We start from the raw sequence: 19,734 nt of genomic DNA, 5'->3' as shown, positions 1-19,734 counted from the left end.
TAGCTGTGGGCATTTACACATTCCTGCACGGTCAGCATGTTCAATCCCAAAGCCTCTCAAGTCTTCCTAATTCTGTCGTCACTGATTCCAGACAGTAACATAAATACACCAGATTGTATCTGATCGTACTTCTGATTTTCTGCCTTACTTTAGCTGTTACTGAGGTATTCTCCCTCCCCTGGCCTGGTGCTACACTACATAGACCTACCATCACACCTTAGCTGTTACTGAGGTATTCTCCCTCCCCCGGCCTGGTGCTACACTACATAGACCTACCATCACACCTTAGCTGTTACTGAGGCATTCTCCCTCCCCTGGCCTGGTGCTTCACTACATAGACCTACCATCACACCTTAGCTGTTACTGAGGTATTCTCCCTCCCCTGGCCTGGTGCTACACTACATACAGTAGACCTACCATCACACCTTAGCTGTTACTGAGGTATTATCCCTCCCCTGGCCTGGTGCTACACTACATAGACCTACCATCACACCTTAGCTGTTACTGAGGTATTCTCCCTCCCCTGGCCTGGTGCTACACTACATAGACCTACCATCACACCTTAGCTGTTACTGAGGTATTCTCCCTCCCCCGGCCTGGTGCTACACTACATAGACCTACCATCACACCTTAGCTGTTACTGAGGCATTCTCCCTCCCCTGGCCTGGTGCTTCACTACATAGACCTACCATCACACCTTAGCTGTTACTGAGGCATTCTCCCTCCCCTGGCCTGGTGCTACACTACATAAACCTACCATCACACCTTAGCTGTTACTGAGGCATTCTCCCTCCCCTGGCCTGGTGCTTCACTACATAGACCTACCATCACACCTTAGCTGTTACTGAGGTATTCTCCCTCCCCTGGCCTGGTGCTACACTACATACAGTAGACCTACCATCACACCTTAGCTGTTACTGAGGTATTCTCCCTCCCCTGGCCTGGTGCTACACTACATAGACCTACCATCACACCTTAGCTGTTACTGAGGTATTCTCCCTCCCCTGGCCTGGTGCTACACTACATAGACCTACCATCACACCTTAGCTGTTACTGAGGTATTCTCCCTCCCCTGACCTGGTGCTTCACTACATAGACCTACCATCACACGTTAGAAGCCCAATTCATTCAATTTCTTACATGGTGTCCTAAAGTCAGTTTTCGGTAATGTGACCATTAGGGTTCTTAATAATTGCGTAGCGTGTATTTACCTCGCCTTAAATGAAAGAAAGAACTTCTCCGGGTAGAGGAGGATGGAGAGACGTGGAGCGGAGACGACTGATGTAAAAAACAGAATGTGTATAATGTGTAGGTTTTACAGGAGCTATGTTTAAACCTTAAACAGTCTGTCTCTCTCTTCAGAGGCAGGAGAGCTGTATCAGGCCTGACCTGGAGTACGTACAGTATGTCATCATGGAGACAGTACATGAATGGTGCTGAGAGATGCAGGGACAGGTATTCTGGGTAAAGTAATGGATGATGATGGAAGGAGAGAAAAAGTGAAGAGCAAAAGTAGTAGAGAGTGGAATCGACTCAGTCGTCTTGTCACTGTTGATGATCAGGATGTTCACCTAGTGAGAAATGTCCAGTCATACGGTCCGTGAGGGCTTAAAGACGTCACTGAGAGTTTAGACAAGAGACTTGAACGCATATCCTCAAACATCATTAGCTTCCCTTTCCCACCAGGAGGGTTAGTCACCAGTTAGATGTGGTTTGTGTCACAGTCATCACATGATGGTCAGCAGCATCAAAGCATTCATGAAAACTCTTAACAGTCTGGAAGATTATTGTCTGAATTGGTCACTGAATAAACCCTCTGAATCAATGCAGTCTGACACACACACACACACACACACACACACACACACACACACACACACACACACACACATACAAGCAGAGAGAGAGCTGTATTGGCAGGTGAGCTGTTTCTCAATATCCCTCGTGGACACACACATACACACACACACACACACAAAAGAGAAGGAATGAAGGAATGATAGCTGATGTCATCTTGATACAGTGTCATATTAGGCCTAGACTACATGCTTTCTTCCGCCCATGGGCTTATTTGGTTGTGATTGTGAAAAGACGGTTTGGGCGCCCAGTGTTTTTCCATGTTACAGATACTGACTGACACACACTCACTCACCCACACACACACACACACACACACACACACACACACACACACACACACACACACACACACACACACACAAGCAGAGAGAGAGAGCTCTATGGGTAGGTGTGTGTGTGTGTGTGTGTGTGTGTGTGTGTGTGTGTGTGTGTGTGTGTGTGTGTGTGTGTGTGTGTGTGTGTGTGTGTGTGTGTGTGTGTGTGTGTGTGTGTTAGAGGGCCAGATGGGCAGGGTTATGGGGCTATTCCATTGGCAATCTCAATCAAGCCCAGCTAAAGTATTTGAAATGATTTGGTCTGATAATGTGACCTGACAAGCCCACATTTCCAACCAAATCCCTGAATTTATGGAAGAAGTTACTGAAGATCTGGGAATGTCAGTCGCCAGTCTCGGAATGTCCATTAAAATATCTCCAGTCCTGTTTTTTTCCTTCTTCTCTTTTTTAATTACGACCATCCCTTCCCTCTTTTATTTCAACTCTTTCTTTACTGACCCAAAAGAGACAGAAATGCATTCTTCGCTTTCTGTCTCATTTGAACATTGACCTGGTGGACTTTTTACTTAACTGTCTATTTTTCTATGTCCTCAAGTCAGTGTCAATCCCCCAGGTCTTTTGTTAATATTACACCCCCCCCCCCCCCCCCCCCCCCCCCCCCCCCCCGCTCCCTCTCTCTCTTTCTTCATCTGTTCAAGTGGTAGTTCTGCGTTCTGCCTAGCATCAATTGCCAACCAACTCAACCTCTGACCAGCCTAGCCCGCCATTCAACTTCAAAACAGCTTTAAGTTATTAGCCTCCAGATTTCATTTTTCCCATGAAGCAACCTTTGCATCCATCGGAAAACACCTGGGCCCTCAGAACTAAATTTATACCTGTTAAATATAATCCCAATATGACACATTTCTTGGTCAAACACCCATCCAACAATCAAACCGCTAACCGTCAAAACTCAAGTGAGTCTACGGGCTTGGCGCTTTGGCGAGGAACGGGTTAGTGTACCCCCCCCCCCTCTGTTTCACCCCCCCACATCCTGTCTCATCCCCCCTTCTTTTCAGAGGGATATATAATGGAGGTTGGGACTCTGTTGCATCTCAGCATCACTCGTAGACACTCATCCACTGTTCAATCGTTTACTTAGAGAGGAAGAGGGATCAACATAAGAGAAGAGGGGAGATATGAGGTCTCTACTGAAGCTGGTTGTTCTGCTGTTCTGTGTCCAGAGAGGAGAGGGACACTGGATGCGCTCACTACTCGGTAAGGATGGATGGGGGTCACGACTCACGACCTTCGACATTGGAGATGGGACAGGATAGAATTTTTTCCTATTTTCTTCAGTTTTGTACTGGGTTATATGTATCTAGATATTGTTGTGTACTTTGAGATTGGTTTACATCAGGATGATGTTTGACACTGGGACTTGAGTGACAAGGCATACACAGTCACTGGAGAATTTTGAGACCATATTGTGTGATTTCTGTTCTGAAGATTTTCTGTAGGGTAGCACTGACTATCAGTCTACTGCAGTCTATAGTGTAATGCAATCTGGTCCAAGCTGGTGTGATGAGTTTTTTAATAACCCTCTCTCTTTATCACCATCTTTCAGAGCAGCGAGGCAAAGCATCATCCTCCCCATCAGAGGAGGAGAGGAGAGGTGGAGGAGGAGAATCCAACAAAGGGAACAACAACAATAAGAACACAGAAGGTTCCGGATTTGGAGTAGAAGACCAAAGGGGTTCCGTCCCATCCCCAGCCCCAATCATCCCAATCCGGTCCCGCCGCTCTTCAACCCAATGTCGTCTCCGCTCCATCCTCCTCCAGGTACGAGAGCTGGGTCTGGGCTACGACGCGGACGAGACCGTCCTCTTCAAGTACTGCAGCGGAGACTGTCCCCGTGTCCGCTCCAACCATGATCTGACCCTGACCAACCTGCTCCTGAGGGGGGCCCTGCCCGAGCAGAATGGAGAGCTGTGGCAGAATGGACCATGCTGCAGGCCCACCCACCACCAAGATCTAGCCTTTTTGGATAACGCCCATCGCTGGCACAAGGTGGAGAAGCTGTCGGCTGCAGGGTGTACCTGTGTGGGTTAATGGGGAGGAGCTGGACGTGAAGGGGGAGGGCCTGAACATTGACTTTTGGGCCGTGGCCATTGGCTGTTCAGAATGCAATGTGAGCGGCATAGAGGCTCAGGCTGTACAAAAGGAGAATCAGGAGGAAAGAGATTACAGATGTAGCTATAATTTGCTAGAAAGAAATGCATTCATTTTGCATATGTATATTTATATTTATTTAAAGTTGCTTTGGGGGAGTTTTATTATTATACCAATGACGTTGAATGGATCTTATTTTGCTGCATAGATTAAATGAATAGTGGTTTACACTATGGTTGATTGTTGAGTAAAACTGTTACCATTCCAAAAAAAGGTCCTCAGCAAACCAACCAGGTATTTATGTAAAATAAATGATTTATTTATTTGAGATGATAACTGTATGATGCTACTTAATTTATTTTGTCCATGTGCCATGTTCATATGTACAACTCGTAATAAAGACAACCATATCTACACGTTTTATGACCAATGTTGGTGAGTGATATTACATTTTCCCTCATGGCTACTAAGAAATATATATTAGAGCCTATGGTTCATTTGGAGAACACAAAGGGCTTATTCCAGACTCATCATTTACAAAACATTTACAATGAATATTAAATAAAACATTATTGATAATGCTGGGACATCAGCAGTACTTTCATTCATTTATTCCATATTTTAGCCATGGAAGCAACAGCATGTCACTTTTCAACCACACAACCATTTCCCTCAACCGAACTCCGATCCCTGACCCTTAGTCAAGAACAGGCAGTTCAGTACAGTAGGGAACTCATCAGTTCTGACGATATCATGACTCTTGTCCTTTCTGTTATGTCCACCTAATGATTACTATGCTTTCTCCTGTTGAACAACCACCACGTCCTCTTCAGTTTCCTCTGGCTCCGCCCCCCACACCTGGACACGCCCCTCCATGGCTGTGAGGAGGCGGGTCTCCGAGGGGTGGAAAGACAGCGATTGGACGACAGCCTTCCCGACTGGCAGCTTCAGCATCAGAGAACCCTGAGAGAGAAACAAGAGATGTTCAAAGATGGAAAGAATCTAACACCAATAGGCACACATACCAAGTCCTTGAATCTGCAGCTGTTGACATTTACAGATACTGCTGTGCTATTCCGTTTCAAATACGCATCCAGTAAGCAAAATCAACCAATCAAATCAATTCATTTTGATAGGTAGTGGAGCTATCTATTAGATGAACAAATCCTCCATCCCTCGTACCTCTACCAGGTCCCAGCAGTACACGTGTCCGTCTTCAGAGCAGCTCAGGACGTGAGTATCCTTACTGGACAGACAGCAGTCCAGCTTGTAGCCCTTCATCTTGTGTCCTGTGTATTCTCCCAGCATCTCCCCTGTGCTCTTGTCCAGTAGACGCACGGTGGAGTCCAGGCTGGAGGTCAGAGTGCACTGGCCGTCCGCACTGAAACACACACACGTGATGGGGCCTGGAACACAGAGACAAACACATAACAAATCAATGTGACTCAGGGTGGTTTAGGTACAGAAGTTAGTGATAGTTAGTACAACAACTAGTTGGTACTAGATAGACTAGATACTGACTGTTGATGAAGTCCACATGCAGCTGGCCCATCCGCAGGTCATACCGTCTCACTCTCCCGTCCACTGACCTGGAGATAGACATGAGATAGAAAAGATGCTTAGAGGACTCTTCTATAAGAATGAAACTGAAATGAACAGAAAGGTTCAGACTTGGTACTGACCCAGTGAGCAGCTCGTGTTCAGACACCTTCAGACTGCTGACACCATCTTGAGCCTCGTCCAGAATCTGGATGGGGTCAAATTTTCTGGACCTGGTGTCCCAGCAGCGCACGGTCCCATCTATGGAGCCTAGAGACCGACACGAGCACGCACGCACACACACACAGTCACACACACACACAGTCACACACACAGTCACACACACACACACACACACACACACACACACACACACACACACACACACACGTGAGGTGGGTCCTGTTGTGGATGAGCAGGACAATGCTGAAGCCACAAACCTGGTTGTAGAGGTGACTGAGATGCACTTTGCTGAGGAAGGACAGAGGAACGAGAAAACTCACCAGATAAAATGACTGTAGCTTCTTCATTGAACTGGACACAGTTGACTTTCTGCAAACAGAGAGACAGACCAGAGCCATATCCATGTTAATAAACGGCTCCAGTTAGAAGTTTAGTTGTTGTATTCTTTCCTGTCTCTATTCCTTCAACATAAACATCTCTTTCTATATTTTTTTCTGACCCACCTGACCTCTCCTACCCGCCTCTTTCCCCCTCCCCACTTTCTCTAAAACTCCATCTCTCTCTCTGTGACACAGGAAAATATAGTTGTATTGTTTTCTCTCACCCCAGCGTGACCCCTGAGTTTCCGGGTGACCTGTCCCGTGGCGACGTCCCAGAGGATCACCGTCTTGTCCGAGCTGCAGGAACACAGCTGGCTGTTGTCATAGGAACTAGGGAAGGAATCGATGGTAAGACACACACCATTACCTCAGATCATATTCCCCCAGGGGCCCAGAGGCAGCAGGGAGACAGTGAAGGACAAAGCAGGCAGATGGATAGAGGAAGACTACACAAGCAAGCATGTAGATGGATCACATAGAGAATGACCAGCAGAAGCAAGACTGACAGAGAGTAAAGGACACAGAAGGCAGATGGATGGATAGGGGAACTTAAACAAGAATACTGAATGAGTAAAAAATGTGCTACTTCTTATCTATCAACTATACAGTATGTCTCATTTCTAATGCATATCTCCTACTTCATATAGGGGAACATACAGGCATTGGCGTCTGCATATAAGCTAGCTATCACACTGAAAGAGAACGCTTAGTGAAGTTAAGTGCTTTCCACTCAATCAGATCTAGGATCAGCTTTATTTAACCCAAATTTGGCCTTTACCAAACACATTCTTCAATAAAGTGTTCCTCAATTAGCTGTCTGTATTGCTCCAGAGCAAGGGTCTCCATCAGGCAGATCTACCAGTAGCTCTCAGCCCACCTGTGAGTAGCTCGCCAATCAATTCTGAAAGAGCGTGCATTTTTTAAATGTGTTCCATCGCAAACGGTCATAAACATAAATCTCCCGGCTACTATCTAATCAAATCCACAGTGACATTATCCCTCCCCTGGTTAGCCACCACTGCCTTCAAAATCCAAACTTAGCACAATATCTGACAATTCATTTCCAGCAATATTGCTGTCTGTTTAGTGCACGCGTTTGTCTATCACTCTGTTTGCAGGACAGTTAGCAATGATGATAACCGTCTTGTGGGTAGACAGAAAGACTTTCCCCCCAAAACTTTCTCAATGAAATGTTAAGTGCAAAGTAGGCTTACCTGACAGAACTGTATTATGATTATTTGTATCAATTGTTTTGCAAACCCTGCCATGACGTGCTGCAGCAGTTGTCTCAGCAGAAACATCGCTCAACTGACACATTCCCCTCTTCACTAAAACGTTTCAATTAATTGGGTTTTCTTCAGATGTGATTTAAGCACTGACATGGACTCAAAACGTCAATTTTCAATGTTTCTCTTTGAATAATTGTAATATTGAGAGTAGTTTTACAAATGGTATATTGACATAAAACACATCTGTTGAACACCTAGGACCCCAGGAAGAGTTGCAGGTCTCGTGACAGAAAAGGTTGGAGACCCCTGCTGTAGAGACACCAAATCATCACTTTTTGCACCGTTTTGGAGACTACAAAAACTCAAATCAGATTAAAAAATTTACCTAACTCAGTGGAGATTAAAGGGATCTCCAGAGTAAGCCATTCCTGAGACCGGGTCTGGTAACTCGTACCTCTGCAGGTTAACAATTAAGTAACGTACCACAGAAGTTTATGCAAGAGGGCTTTACAACCAAAAAGAGCGCAATGCATCGATCTACAAGACTTCAAAGAGGGTCAGCTTACTTTCTGATATAGGTTTGTGTAATAATACAGATACTGACCCATCAGCATCTAGAACCTCGTATCCATGGCCACTGTACGTCTTCAGCAGTGTCCCTCGACTTACACTCCACAACTTCAGAGACTTGTCACTGCCGCAAGACAGCAGGTAGTTACCATCAGCTGAGAAGGAGAGGGGTGGGGGAGAAAGAGACAGGGTGGGGGAGAAAGAGACAGGGTGGGGGAGAAAGAGACAGGGAGGGAGAAAGAGGTGGGTCGAGAGAAAATGAGAGGATGAAAAACACCCGAAACGCGTTATGTAGATACAGCCTCTCATGACATACACAAGCAGCTCCAAGTAGAGCAACAGTCAATGCACCTCACGGTATGGGTGTTTGTTTGAGTTCTCACCATTGAATCGCACAGCTCTTACAGCCCCTTGTTGGCAGTCTATGGTCCTGAGAAGGTTTTGGGGGAGCTGAGGGACCTCAGGTTTGGGCTGGGGAAACGACATTTCACACTTCTGCCTGTAGAAAGAGAGGTTGAAACATATAGCTATTATTTTTCTCCTGACTTGAGGATCAACTACGCTAACGTTAGTAGTGGAAAGAGCAAGTGCTATGGAAAGAGCATCATGGAACTTGGATAGATATCTACCTGAAATACCTTGCTTGTTCACTTTAGTTTGATGAGAGAGCAATCATTAACTGACTCATATTGATTTATGTTAGCTAACAGCAAACGAACAAGTCCTTTTTTCCCCCCTACAGTTTATGCTCCAGAATGTTCATATTTTTGCAAATGTGTGGTTTACTTCCTGTCTGTGATAATCGTTTCGTTCCGGGTAAAAGCATTTGTGTCAAAATAAAAGTCCGAACATTCTCCCTCCGCATTGATAGAGTCCTTCGCGTCCTTTAAAGCATTTATTTTGAAATGCATTCATCGCACGGCGGAACTGATAGGCCCCGCCCCTTCATTCGCCCAGCTAGCTGACGGGTCCCACTCAACACCGTTTTGCCACTAAATTAATCCTTAAAAATATCTCAACAAGAAGGACATTATGTCCGCAAACAACATGTCAGGCCCACAAAGGGTAAACAAAATTATCCGGTGAGTACAATTGAGTAAATGTCGTTGGGTTTGCGCGCTAACGAGATAGCTACTTAGCTAAATCACACGTCTTCAGCACTATTCTAACGCGATTATAGACTAGCTAACAAGCTAGCTAGAACGCCTGTCATTTTGTGAACTAACTAGATGTTGTTACACTGACGTATAGCTAAGTACGGTAGCTAGTTGCGTTATTTGTGGTAGGGTCATTCATATCTTGGTTGTTGTTGTTACAGATACAAGCCCCCCAGCACGGAAGCAAACCCCACCCTGGAAGACCCGACTCCAGACTACATGAACCTACTCGGCATGATCTTCAGCATGTGTGGCCTGATGCTGAAGGTGACCCAGAGACATCTGTTTTTACCACACTGACACACACACACAGACAGACGACCTCGCCCCTCCCCCATTAAGAGTGTGTGTGTGTGTGTGTGTGTGTGTGTGTGTGTGTGTGTGTGTGTGTGTGTGTGTGTGTGTGTGTGTGTGTGGTAACCTCCCAAAGGAGAAGTTGCCCCACTGTGTTCCCATTTATGGGACTAAAGTCTACCACCTGGGGGCCAACTCCAGCCTTTCAACTGAGTGGTTTATCCTAGAAGGGTGTGTGTCCCCAAATCAACTGGAGCCAGTACTTTCTGTCACATATCCCTAATTGACTGTGTGTGGTGCTGGGTGATACACCGTTACACCCACCTAGGTAATGTGACGGTCTACTACTCTACGATTGGAGTTAGTGGAGTTGATGAAAAGTCCAGCACACCGGTAACCTTGACGCTACCAACTATTTAATGGCTCTTTTAATCAACACCTTTCCCTCTGCTGCCACTGAAATCAGTCCTAAAATGTTATGTAGGGCACCGGTGTCCCTGTGCTAGCATAGCAACGTATCTTCCTTCACTCTCCCTGTCCTCTTACTGAGCTCGAACTAGTGATCCTCTGCTTCTCAAACACACATGACCGCCCGCTTGACAACATACTAGCCAGTTGCGCCATCGAAAAAGGCACATATTCAGCAATGCTAATGGTGACATTTCAAGCAGTGGATTGAAATTGCAGTATGATCTTAACCTGTTACACGTAGGCACATTATCTTACACCATACATTAGTAACTGTCTGGCTATGCCACAGCACTTCTACAGCCTCATGCAGAAAAGCTGACACACACACACAGCGCATTATAAAGTATAGTATGTGGGTCATTCTGTGGTCCTTAACCTTCTGTGTTGTGTGTTTCAGTTAAAGTGGTGTGCGTGGATAGCAGTGTACTGCTCCTTCATCAGCTTCGCTAACTCACGCAGCTCCGAAGACACCAAACAGATGATGAGCAGCTTTATGTGAGTAGAACAAATATGTCTCTCTCTGTCTGTGTGTGTGTGTGTCTCTCTCTGTCTGTGTGTGTGTGTGTCTCTCTCTGTCTGTGTGTGTGTGTGTCTCTCTCTCTTTGTCTCTCTCTGTCTGTGTGTGTGTGTCTCTCTCTCTTTGTCTGTGTGTGTACACGTTCTGTCTCTTTTATCAAGTCTCATATTTTCAACCTACCCAGGTAACCTACCCAGGTAACCTACCCAGGTAACCTACCCAGGGTCTGTATGCGACTATGAGGGCGAGTGAAAGAAAAGTGTAAAAAGTTTCTGCTATTATGCCAAAATGCAGAGTTATCTATTATCTGTCTCATAATGGCTCACTGTTAATGTGTTAACTGTAATACCAGGACGCAGCAGGAAGTTAGTTTGGCAGCTCTTATTCTGCCTGGGGTGTATTCCCTAGGAACCAAACGGAGGAGGGACTTACCTGAATGTGTCCAATAAAAAACACTTTTCATTTCTAAATGTTTCCGTTGCAAAATGTTTTGCTACGGATTGCGCTAATGAATGCACTCCTGGCAATAAAACTAAAGACACCGGAAGTTAGTTTGGCAACGCTCGGCTCTACCTGGCATTGTGACATGCGATGGGCTCAGCTTTAATGTCCAAAAGCTTTTAACATTGACCTCCAGGTGTTGCATTTACCCATAACAATTAACTACAGCAGATAATACCACTCACTTTGTGGGAGCGTGTGTGTCTGTGTGGCATTTTTCCAGGAAAAGTAGTGTGTGTGGCTCTGCAGGTAAAGTAGAGAGTGTCAGGACATCAGTAGTAGATGCCTCCCAGTCCATCACCTAGATTAGTTTTTTATTAAAGATTGTCTCTATGCCCTCCTGGCTGGTAACACAAACTGTGTGGATCAGCAAAATGTTGTACAAGTGTTATATGCAGCAAATGCCATATAGGCCTAATCACAATGGAAAAATCTGAAGTTGTATTATATATATATATATATATATATATATATATATATATATATATACTGATCCAAGGTCGGTTTGGTTTTTCTTTTATAGTGAAGGTTAAGATCTAAGGGATGGTAAGCTGATCCTAGATCTGTGAAAAAGAGGACAAAGTGTAACCACCGAACCTGAAGGCACTGATGCTTCTGCTGAGCAATCTCTTCAATATTTATTGCTAATTAATTTTTATTTTCTCTCATCCTTTTTTTTTCTTCAATCTCTTCTTTCGATCAGGCTGTCCATCTCAGCCGTGGTGATGTCATACCTCCAGAACCCCCAGCCCATGTCGCCACCGTGGTAACCAAGGACCAATGGCGGGGGGGCCTTGCAGGAGAGGGGCGGTTCCAGACTGAGAGTGGGAGACGGACTCCTGACTCGCCCACTGACCATCTGGGAGAGAGAGAGAGAGGGATGGATGGATGGAGACAGAGAGGGAGGAGGGATAAAGATGGATGGATGTAGTCAGAGAGGGAGGAGAGATAAAGATGGATGTATTGAGAGGAAACACAACGCTGGACATGAGGCAAGAACAAGAAGACCAGGTGGTCCTGGTTATTCTCCAAAATCTCTCTCTTCCTGGAGATATTGCAGGTTTTCTATTGAATTGTCTGATTCACCCGCTCGCTGTAAGCTGAGGTCTAGTTGGAAATAAAGATGGAAGGTTTTATAAAGTCACTGTGTTTTGTTTGTCCTGTTCCATGTGTGACGGGGGTCACTGTGCTAAGCTGTACCGTGACCACCCTCATGAAACACCTTTAGCCAGCTGTGCCACCGAAAAGGTACAAGTTGGATTGGTATTCCAAGCCGAGGAGTTTAACCAATTCAGGTCTGTTACACATGCATGTTCTGATAACGTCTTGGATCTTTAGGCCCAAACACCACTGCCTTCCAATATCTGACCCAAGAGCTTACATTGAGCAACTGTTATGAAAGTGACTGTGTGCCTCTCTAGGCAGTCAGAAATGTGTACAGTCTCACTCTGCAGTTTAGCTCTGGGAATGGCTACCTCAGTCCTAAAAGGTCCCCCCCACCACACTCACACACAGGACATAAACCCTCACTCAAGCCCTCAGTCTGTCCCTGTCTAATCACTATCTAGGCACTGCTCTCCACCACACGCTCTCTGCCTCCAGACTGTGTGTGTGTGCCTGCTAATGACAGAGCAGAGGGAAAGGCAGAGTGGGGAGTCAGCCGGATCTGAAGCTGATTTAGTGGACTTATAACTCACGTCTGACCAGCCTAAGGCGGATCAGCCCCAGCAGAGTGGGCACTTCTGTGTTCGGGACACGTGCCAGAGACAACCGGTTTCAACAAACTCCACTGAATTTTTCTCCTGATTTTGCACTGACTTGGTGGGGGGATCGAAATGCCAACTGGCACCTTTTTGAAAGGGAGTAAATGAGTTTTTCTGCTTTGGTAGTTTATTGCTGTTTTCGCCCCTTGTTGTTCCCATGTGGGCTTTCAAAACACAAATTGGACTGTTTTTGGAAGGTACCTTAACTAACTTTTGCTCTGACTTTCCCAATCTTCTTTATTGTATCAAAATTCAGTTGTCCAACTGCATTAAGTCTTCCCCATTTAACCCAACACCTCTGAGGTGTAGGGGGCTGCCTTAATCAACATCCACAGCTTACAAGGACCAGTGGGTTAACTGCCTCGCTCAGGCGCAGAATAACAGATTCGATCCATCAACCTTCCAGTTGTTGGCCCAACGCTCTAACCGCTAGGCTACCTGCTGCCCCGACAGAAGAAAGAGAGAGGATATTGAATTTGTTGCATCTGCAGTTATCTCCTTTTTTGATCAGTGGGGTGGGTGTATTTTTTGGGTTATTAAAATCTTGAATAGAACAGAAAGGCCCCGCACACTGAATATGCTCCAAATTACCACTTGTGCTGCTGCTGTAGGCCTATTGGAGATGTGTTGGAAAACAATGATTGTTGATTACCATTGACCACTAGAGGGCGGAGTTGCTTTACAAATTAGCAAGCAATGAGCATCTCATGGTCTGGCTTCATCCCAAATGGAATTCTATTCCCTATATAGTGCACCACTTTTGACCAGTCCAGTAGTGCACTATGTAAGGAATAGGGTGCCATTGGGGACAAATCCTTCATGAAAGAACTGGCTCACTTCAGGACTGATCTCAGACAGTATGGATTAAAACACGCAAAACTCCTAGCACATAACTCTTTCTCTTGCTGTCTCCACTCTTTTCTCTCTCTTCCTCTCTCTCTTTTCTCTTTCATTCTCTATCTGTTTCTGCTCTCTCTTCCTCTGTCTCCTCTCTCTCTTTCTCTCGTTCTCTCTCTTGCTGTTTCTGCACTTTCTCTTTTTCTCTCTTGTTGTCTCTGTTTCAGCTCTTTTCTTTCTCCCTCTGTCTCCTCTCTTTCTGTTTCTGCTTTTTCTTTCTATCCCTCTCCCTCTATCCCTTCTCTGTCGCTCTCATTCTCTCTGCTGTCTCCCTCTTGCTGTTTCTGCTCTCTCTCTCTGTCTCCACTCTCATTCTCTCGCTCTCTCTCTCTCTCTCTCTCTCTCTCCCTATCACTGTTTCTGCTCTCTCTCTCTCTCTCCCTATCACTGTTTCTGCTCTCTCTCTCTCTCTCCCTATCACTGTTTCTGTTCTCTCTCTCTCTCTGTCTCTCCCTATCACTGTTTCTGCTCTCTCTCTCTCTCTCTCTCTCTCTCTCTCTCTCTCTCGCTCCCTATCACTGTTTCTGCTCTCTCTCTCTCCCTATCACTGTTTCTGCTCTCTCTCTCTCTCTCGCTCTCTGTCTCTCCCTATCACTGTTTCTGCTCTCTCTCTCTCTCTCTCTCTCTCTCTCTCTCTCTCTCTCGCTCCCTATCACTGTTTCTGCTTTCTCTCTCTCCCTATCACTGTTTCTGCTCTCTCTCTCTCTCTCTCTCTCTCTCTCGCTCTCTGTCTCTCCCTATCACTGTTTCTGCTCTCTCTCTCTCTCTCTCTCTCTCTCTCTCTCTCTGTCTCCATTCTCATTCTCTCGCTCTCTCGCTCTCTCTCTGTGTCTCCACTCTCATTCTCTCGCTCTCTCGCTCTCTCTCTCTGTCTCTCTCTCTCTCTCTCTCTCTCTCTCTCTCTCTCTCTCTCTCTCACATACATTACAGAGTCCTACTGAAGGTTACGGTGTAGTAACAGGTACATGCAATACCACCGTTCTGCTTCACCTTCTTTTATCAAACCATACAATACTCTCTTTATCTCTCATTCTCTTCTCATCTCTCTCTTTGCTCCAAAGAGAGACTGATGAGTCAGACTGACACAGGGTTTGTCCCAAATGGCATCCTATTCCCTACACAGTGCACCACTGTTGACCAGGGCCCGTAGGGGAATAGGGTACCATTAGGGATGTGGCCACAGAGGAAGAATGAATGAAGGTGAATCGTGATATTTGTCTTAAATTCGTATTCTGGCACTCTTTTCTCTTGGTCCCCCTAATGGATCCTATTGTGGGACACGGACCACTTACGCACATCATCTAAATAGGCCCGTAAACAACTGGTCGTGTGTGTCCATGTGTCAGAGGGCCCTTACAGGGTGAGTGATTGGTGACAGGGCTGATGACGAGGAGAGCCTGACTCAGCGTCTTGCCGACACACACACACACCCCCTCTGCCGCTCCGCTCACTGCCAGCAGGGCAGAGATGTAACCTCCACTCTGGAAATTAGCTATGTGGGCCATACACACACACTAGATGTAACGACACACACACTCACATAAAACACACACACTCTTTCTCTCTTCCCCTGTTTATCCAATTTATCTTATCTTGCACTTGTCATATAGAGGGGTTCATGTAGAATGATTCATGTAGAATGATTCATGTAGAGTGGTTCATATAGAGGGATTCATATAGAGTGGTTCATGTAGAGTGATTCATATAGCGTGATTCATGTAGAGTGGTTCATATGGAGTGATTCATATAGAGTGGTTCATATAGAGTTATTCATGTAGAGTGGTTCATATAGAGAGGTTCATATAGAGTGATTCATATAAAGTGGTTCATATAGAGTGATTCATATGGAGTGATTCAAACAACACAGATCACAACACTTCAGAGAGCACACTGTGTCCCAAATGGCACACTATTCTACAGTGTACAAAACATTAGGAACACATTCCTAATATTGAGTTCCAATCCCCTCCCCCATTTTGGCCTCAGAACAGCCTCAGTTCGTCAGGGCATGGTCTCTACAAGGTGTCAAAGTGTTCCACAGGGATGCTGGTCAATGTTGACTCCAATGCTTCACACAGTTGTGTCAACTTGCTGGATGTCCTTTGGATGGTGAACCATTCTTGATAAACACAGGAAACTTCTGAGTGTGAAAAACCCAGCATTGCTGCAGTTCTTGACACACTCAAACCGGTGCGCCTGGCACCTACTACTATACTACTACCATTGTCTTGTCCATTCACTCTCTGAATAGCACACATACACAATCCATGTCTCCATTGTCTCAAGGCATAACAGTCCTTCTATAACCTGTCTCCTCCCCTTCATCTACACTGATTCAAGTGGATTTAACAAGTGACATCATTAAGGGATCATATTACAGCTTTCACCTGAATTCACTTGGTCAGTCTGTCATGGAAAGAGAAGGTGTTCCTAATGTTTTGTGCACTGCTTCTATAGTGCAATACCCTACGGGCCCGGTCAAAAATAGTGCACTACATATGGAATAGGGTGCCATTTGGGATGTATACCAAACTAAAGGGTCTTTGATCGTGTGATATTCAACAGAGGTTGGATGTGGGCGAGCCCCTACTGTGTGTCACAGGGATATGGAAACAACTGGCAATAAGGTGGACACATTTAGACTAGAACAACTGCAACATACACTATCATAGTTAAACATTACCCATAGGTATAGTGGCCTGTTATTGGTATAGTAGCCTGTTATTGGTATATTAGCCTGTTATTGGTATAGTAGCCTGTTATTGGTATAGTAGCCTGTTATTGGTATATTAGCCTGTTATTGGTATAGTAGCCTGTTATTGGTATAGTAGCTTGTTATTGGTATAGTAGCCTGTTATTGGTATATTAGCCTGTTATTGGTATATTAGCCTGTTATTGGTATATTAGCCTGTTATTGGTATATTAGCCTGTTATTGGTATATTAGCCTGTTATTGGTATATTAGCCTGTTATTGGTATACTAGCCTGTTATTGGTATATTAGCCTGTTATTGGTATACTAGCCTGTTATTGGTATATTAGCCTGTTATTGGTATATTAGCCTGTTATTGGTATATTAGCCTGTTATTGGTATAGTAGCCTCTTATTGGTATATTAGCCTGTTATTGGTATATTAGCCTGTTATTGGTATACTAGCCTGTTATTGGTATATTAGCCTGTTATTGGTATATTAGCCTGTTATTGGTATATTAGCCTGTTATTGGTATATTAGCCTGTTATTGGTATATTAGCCTGTTATTGGTATACTAGCCTGTTATTGGTATATTAGCCTGTTATTGGTATATTAGCCTGTTATTGGTATATTAACCTGTTATTGGTATAGTAGCCTGTTATTGGTATATTAGCCTGTTATTGGTATATTAGCCTGTTATTGGTATATTAGCCTGTTATTGGTATATTAGCCTGTTATTGGTATATTAGCCTGTTATTGGTATATTAACCTGTTATTGGTATAGTAGCCTGTTATTGGTATATTAGCCTGTTATTGGTATATTAGCCTGTTATTGGTATATTAGCCTGTTATTGGTATATTAGCCTGTTATTGGTATATTAGCCTGTTATTGGTATACTAGCCTGTTATTGGTATATTAGCCTGTTATTGGTATATTAGCCTGTTATTGGTATACTAGCCTGTTATTGGTATACTAGCCTGTTATTGGTATATTAGCCTGTTATTGGTATACTAGCCTGTTATTGGTATATTAGCCTGTTATTGGTATACTAGCCTGTTATTGGTATATTAGCCTGTTATTGGTATATTAGCCTGTTATTGGTATACTAGCCTGTTATTGGTATATTAGCCTGTTATTGGTATATTAGCCTGTTATTGGTATACTAGCCTGTTATTGGTATATTAGCCTGTTATTGGTATACTAGCCTGTTATTGGTATACTAGCCTGTTATTGGTATATTAGCCTGTTATTGGTATATTAGCCTGTTATTGGTATACTAGCCTGTTATTGGTATATTAGCCTGTTATTGGTATATTAGCCTGTTATTGGTATACTAGCCTGTTATTGGTATATTAGCCTGTTTCGTATTCTCTTTCTCTTCAGGCTTGCTATTTGTATTATTTCTCTCTCATGTCTCTCTTCTCTCTCTCTCACACACACACACACACACACACACACACACACACACACACACACACACGTACCCATGCACATACACACTTGTATAACACACAATTCAGTCCCATTCAACATCTCATTTTCCCTAACCTAAACCTAACCCTTACCCTAACCTTAAGACTAACCTTAACCCAAAAAACAAATTATTCTAACACTAACACTAATTCTAACCTTAACCCTAAACCCCCTAGAAATAGCATTTGACCTTGATCTCCCCAGTTGGTCCATTTTTGTTCGTTTACTATTCCTGTGGGGTTAAACACGTCCACACGTACACACGTACACGTACACACACACACACACACACACACACACACACATACACACACACACACACACACTATCCTTCATGTGCTCTCCCCAGGCTCAATCACTGAGGTATATGAACTATGCAACCTGTTCCTTGTGTGAATGTCTCTCCTACTCGGCGCGGGTACGCGCACCGAGAGGTAGCCGGAGCACGTACGTTGATTTCTCTCGAACAAGAGAGGAGTGAACGCACATCGCATTTTCCATCATACACCACACACATGCTGCAGGCTCTCTCAAGCTTACGATTCCAGCCAGAGATCGAGACGAGAGAGTGACAGAACGAACAATTGTCTGACACTGAAGCACGGACCAGAAAGCGACTGAGAGGAGGACTATAGAGTAGAGAGAGAGAGAGGGGAACGGGAGATCATTTGACCAAATATGCCTTAAAAGCCATTTTCGGAGGTCCGCCTGCGTGCCCATTGATTACATGCTCGTCCTTTTATTTATTTATTTTTATCAACATTTTGATTACAATTTCTCGGTTGTTTGCTCTTTGAGTCAGTGACTGGCACGTTACGGGATGTGTTACGGAATTTGAAGATGGAGTTTTCCTCCCCTGTAGTGGATACGGTGCTGTTCCTCGTCTCGTCCTCCGGTTCATCTCAAGGTCCTACGGTCAGTTACAACTGCACCCCGCCACCCGCGCTACGAGCCGCATTTATTATCCCACAGGTGCGCTCTTCCTGCTGTAGACCCCTCCTCCACGCGGCGAGGTCAGGTCAGGACCCTTCCAAAACTCTCCATTCTGGTTCGACGATAACCACCAACTGTCAGGTAAGAAGACATTACATTCAAATGTTCATTTCAGTAATTCAACGACACAACATTGAACCGAACCGTCCACTATTGTCAATTTGACACCATTCTATCGCCTGTCACACAGCATTTTGATGGATTCGACCACACAAGTATTCAATGTGAAAATTGTGATTTGGCTAGAAGATAGTAGCACGCGATATATCTGAACGTGTTTAAACGACGATAGCCTGGGGAAACTATTACAAGTTTCAGATGATAGGTTGGAACAAAATACACATTTGACTGCACTTCGAAATCAATAGGCAAAACCAATATCCTTCTGTTTAGGATATTGCGGTAAAAGAAGAAAAAGCTACATCGATTCAGAACCCCTTGTGATTGGTTTTAGGGCAAGGCCACCTCGGTGTGTTGGCAGTGCATAATGAACATGGCATGGAGTGAATTGAGGTACTGTAGACTGCTAACCTATTCAGTGAGACAGAGGTAGAGAGGGAGAGGGAGAGGTAGAGAAAGAGACGGAGAGAGAGGGGAAGAGGGAGACGGGAGAGAGAGAGAGAGACCCTCTTGAGAATGAACTCAACAGCAGTTATCTGAAACTGCATCACACACACACACACACACACACACACACACACTGCTTATATATATTTATATCATGTCCTCTCAACCATCCATTTAAATGATTGCAACCCTTTACAACCCACACAATAATGATAGGATTGGT

The 19,734-nt window shown here is 44.6% G+C and overlaps 4 protein-coding genes across 5 annotated transcripts in view; 3 read left to right on the top strand and 1 right to left on the bottom strand.

Annotated features, from left to right (window-relative positions):
- Positions 1 to 3,582: 3,582 nt before the first annotated feature.
- Positions 3,583 to 4,542, top strand: LOC118940349 (persephin-like). The gene has a single exon (XM_036949208.1). The coding sequence runs from the start codon at positions 3,699 to 3,701 to the stop codon at positions 4,224 to 4,226; it is 528 nt and encodes a 175-aa protein (XP_036805103.1). The 5' UTR covers positions 3,583 to 3,698; the 3' UTR covers positions 4,227 to 4,542.
- Positions 4,543 to 4,882: 340 nt separating this feature from the next.
- On the bottom strand, positions 4,883 to 8,999 carry LOC110515826 (WD repeat domain-containing protein 83). 2 transcript variants are annotated; one of them, XM_036949205.1, is made up of 9 exons: positions 8,817 to 8,999; positions 8,571 to 8,686; positions 8,222 to 8,342; positions 6,613 to 6,718; positions 6,329 to 6,377; positions 5,969 to 6,095; positions 5,808 to 5,875; positions 5,469 to 5,692; positions 4,883 to 5,249 (listed from the first exon to the last, which is right to left on the bottom strand). In XM_036949205.1, the coding sequence occupies exons 2-9, from the start codon at positions 8,671 to 8,673 to the stop codon at positions 5,079 to 5,081; spliced, it is 969 nt and encodes a 322-aa protein (XP_036805100.1). In that variant the 5' UTR covers positions 8,674 to 8,686; positions 8,817 to 8,999; the 3' UTR covers positions 4,883 to 5,078. The 2 variants fall into 2 exon arrangements, with proteins under 2 accessions (XP_036805100.1, XP_036805101.1); XM_036949206.1 differs by having other exon boundaries at positions 8,826 to 8,997.
- A 39-nt stretch (positions 9,000 to 9,038) lies between these two features.
- LOC110485574 (protein Asterix) lies at positions 9,039 to 12,271 on the top strand. The gene is made up of 4 exons (XM_036949209.1): positions 9,039 to 9,269; positions 9,506 to 9,611; positions 10,507 to 10,604; positions 11,831 to 12,271. The coding sequence occupies exons 1-4, from the start codon at positions 9,220 to 9,222 to the stop codon at positions 11,895 to 11,897; spliced, it is 321 nt and encodes a 106-aa protein (XP_036805104.1). The 5' UTR covers positions 9,039 to 9,219; the 3' UTR covers positions 11,898 to 12,271.
- A 6,102-nt stretch (positions 12,272 to 18,373) lies between these two features.
- Positions 18,374 to 19,734, top strand: part of LOC118940348 (translation initiation factor IF-2-like) — a 142,793-nt gene continuing 141,432 nt past the window's right edge. Inside the window, exon 1 of the mRNA XM_036949204.1 lies at positions 18,374 to 19,025. The gene's annotated coding sequence lies outside the window, so the exon portion shown is untranslated. The remainder of the gene's footprint in view (positions 19,026 to 19,734) is intronic.

The sequence above is a fragment of the Oncorhynchus mykiss genome, chromosome 17 (genome assembly GCF_013265735.2).
Source record: "Oncorhynchus mykiss isolate Arlee chromosome 17, USDA_OmykA_1.1, whole genome shotgun sequence".
Lineage (NCBI taxonomy): Eukaryota > Metazoa > Chordata > Actinopteri > Salmoniformes > Salmonidae > Oncorhynchus > Oncorhynchus mykiss.
Note: the sequence above shows the minus strand (reverse complement) of the source record. Positions and strands in the feature narration are given on the sequence as shown.

Excerpts from the sequence above, each read along its gene's own strand:
- LOC118940349 (XM_036949208.1), top strand. The coding sequence starts at position 3,699 with ATGAGTTTTTTAATAACCCTCTCTCTTTATCACCATCTTTCAGAGCAG.
- LOC110515826 (XM_036949205.1), bottom strand. The coding sequence starts at position 8,673 with ATGTCGTTTCCCCAGCCCAAACCTGAGGTCCCTCAGCTCCCCCAAAAC. Across the intron at positions 6,096-6,328 it reads AGCTACAGTCATTTTATCTG|GCTCCATAGATGGGACCGTG; the intron begins GTGAGTTTTCTC and ends GTCGGTCTCTAG. Across the intron at positions 5,250-5,468 it reads ACTGCTGGGACCTGGTAGAG|GGTTCTCTGATGCTGAAGCT; the intron begins GTACGAGGGATG and ends TTTCTCTCTCAG.
- LOC110485574 (XM_036949209.1), top strand. The coding sequence starts at position 9,220 with ATGTCCGCAAACAACATGTCAGGCCCACAAAGGGTAAACAAAATTATC. Across the intron at positions 9,270-9,505 it reads AGGGTAAACAAAATTATCCG|ATACAAGCCCCCCAGCACGG; the intron begins GTGAGTACAATT and ends TTGTTGTTACAG. Across the intron at positions 9,612-10,506 it reads TGTGTGGCCTGATGCTGAAG|TTAAAGTGGTGTGCGTGGAT; the intron begins GTGACCCAGAGA and ends TGTGTGTTTCAG.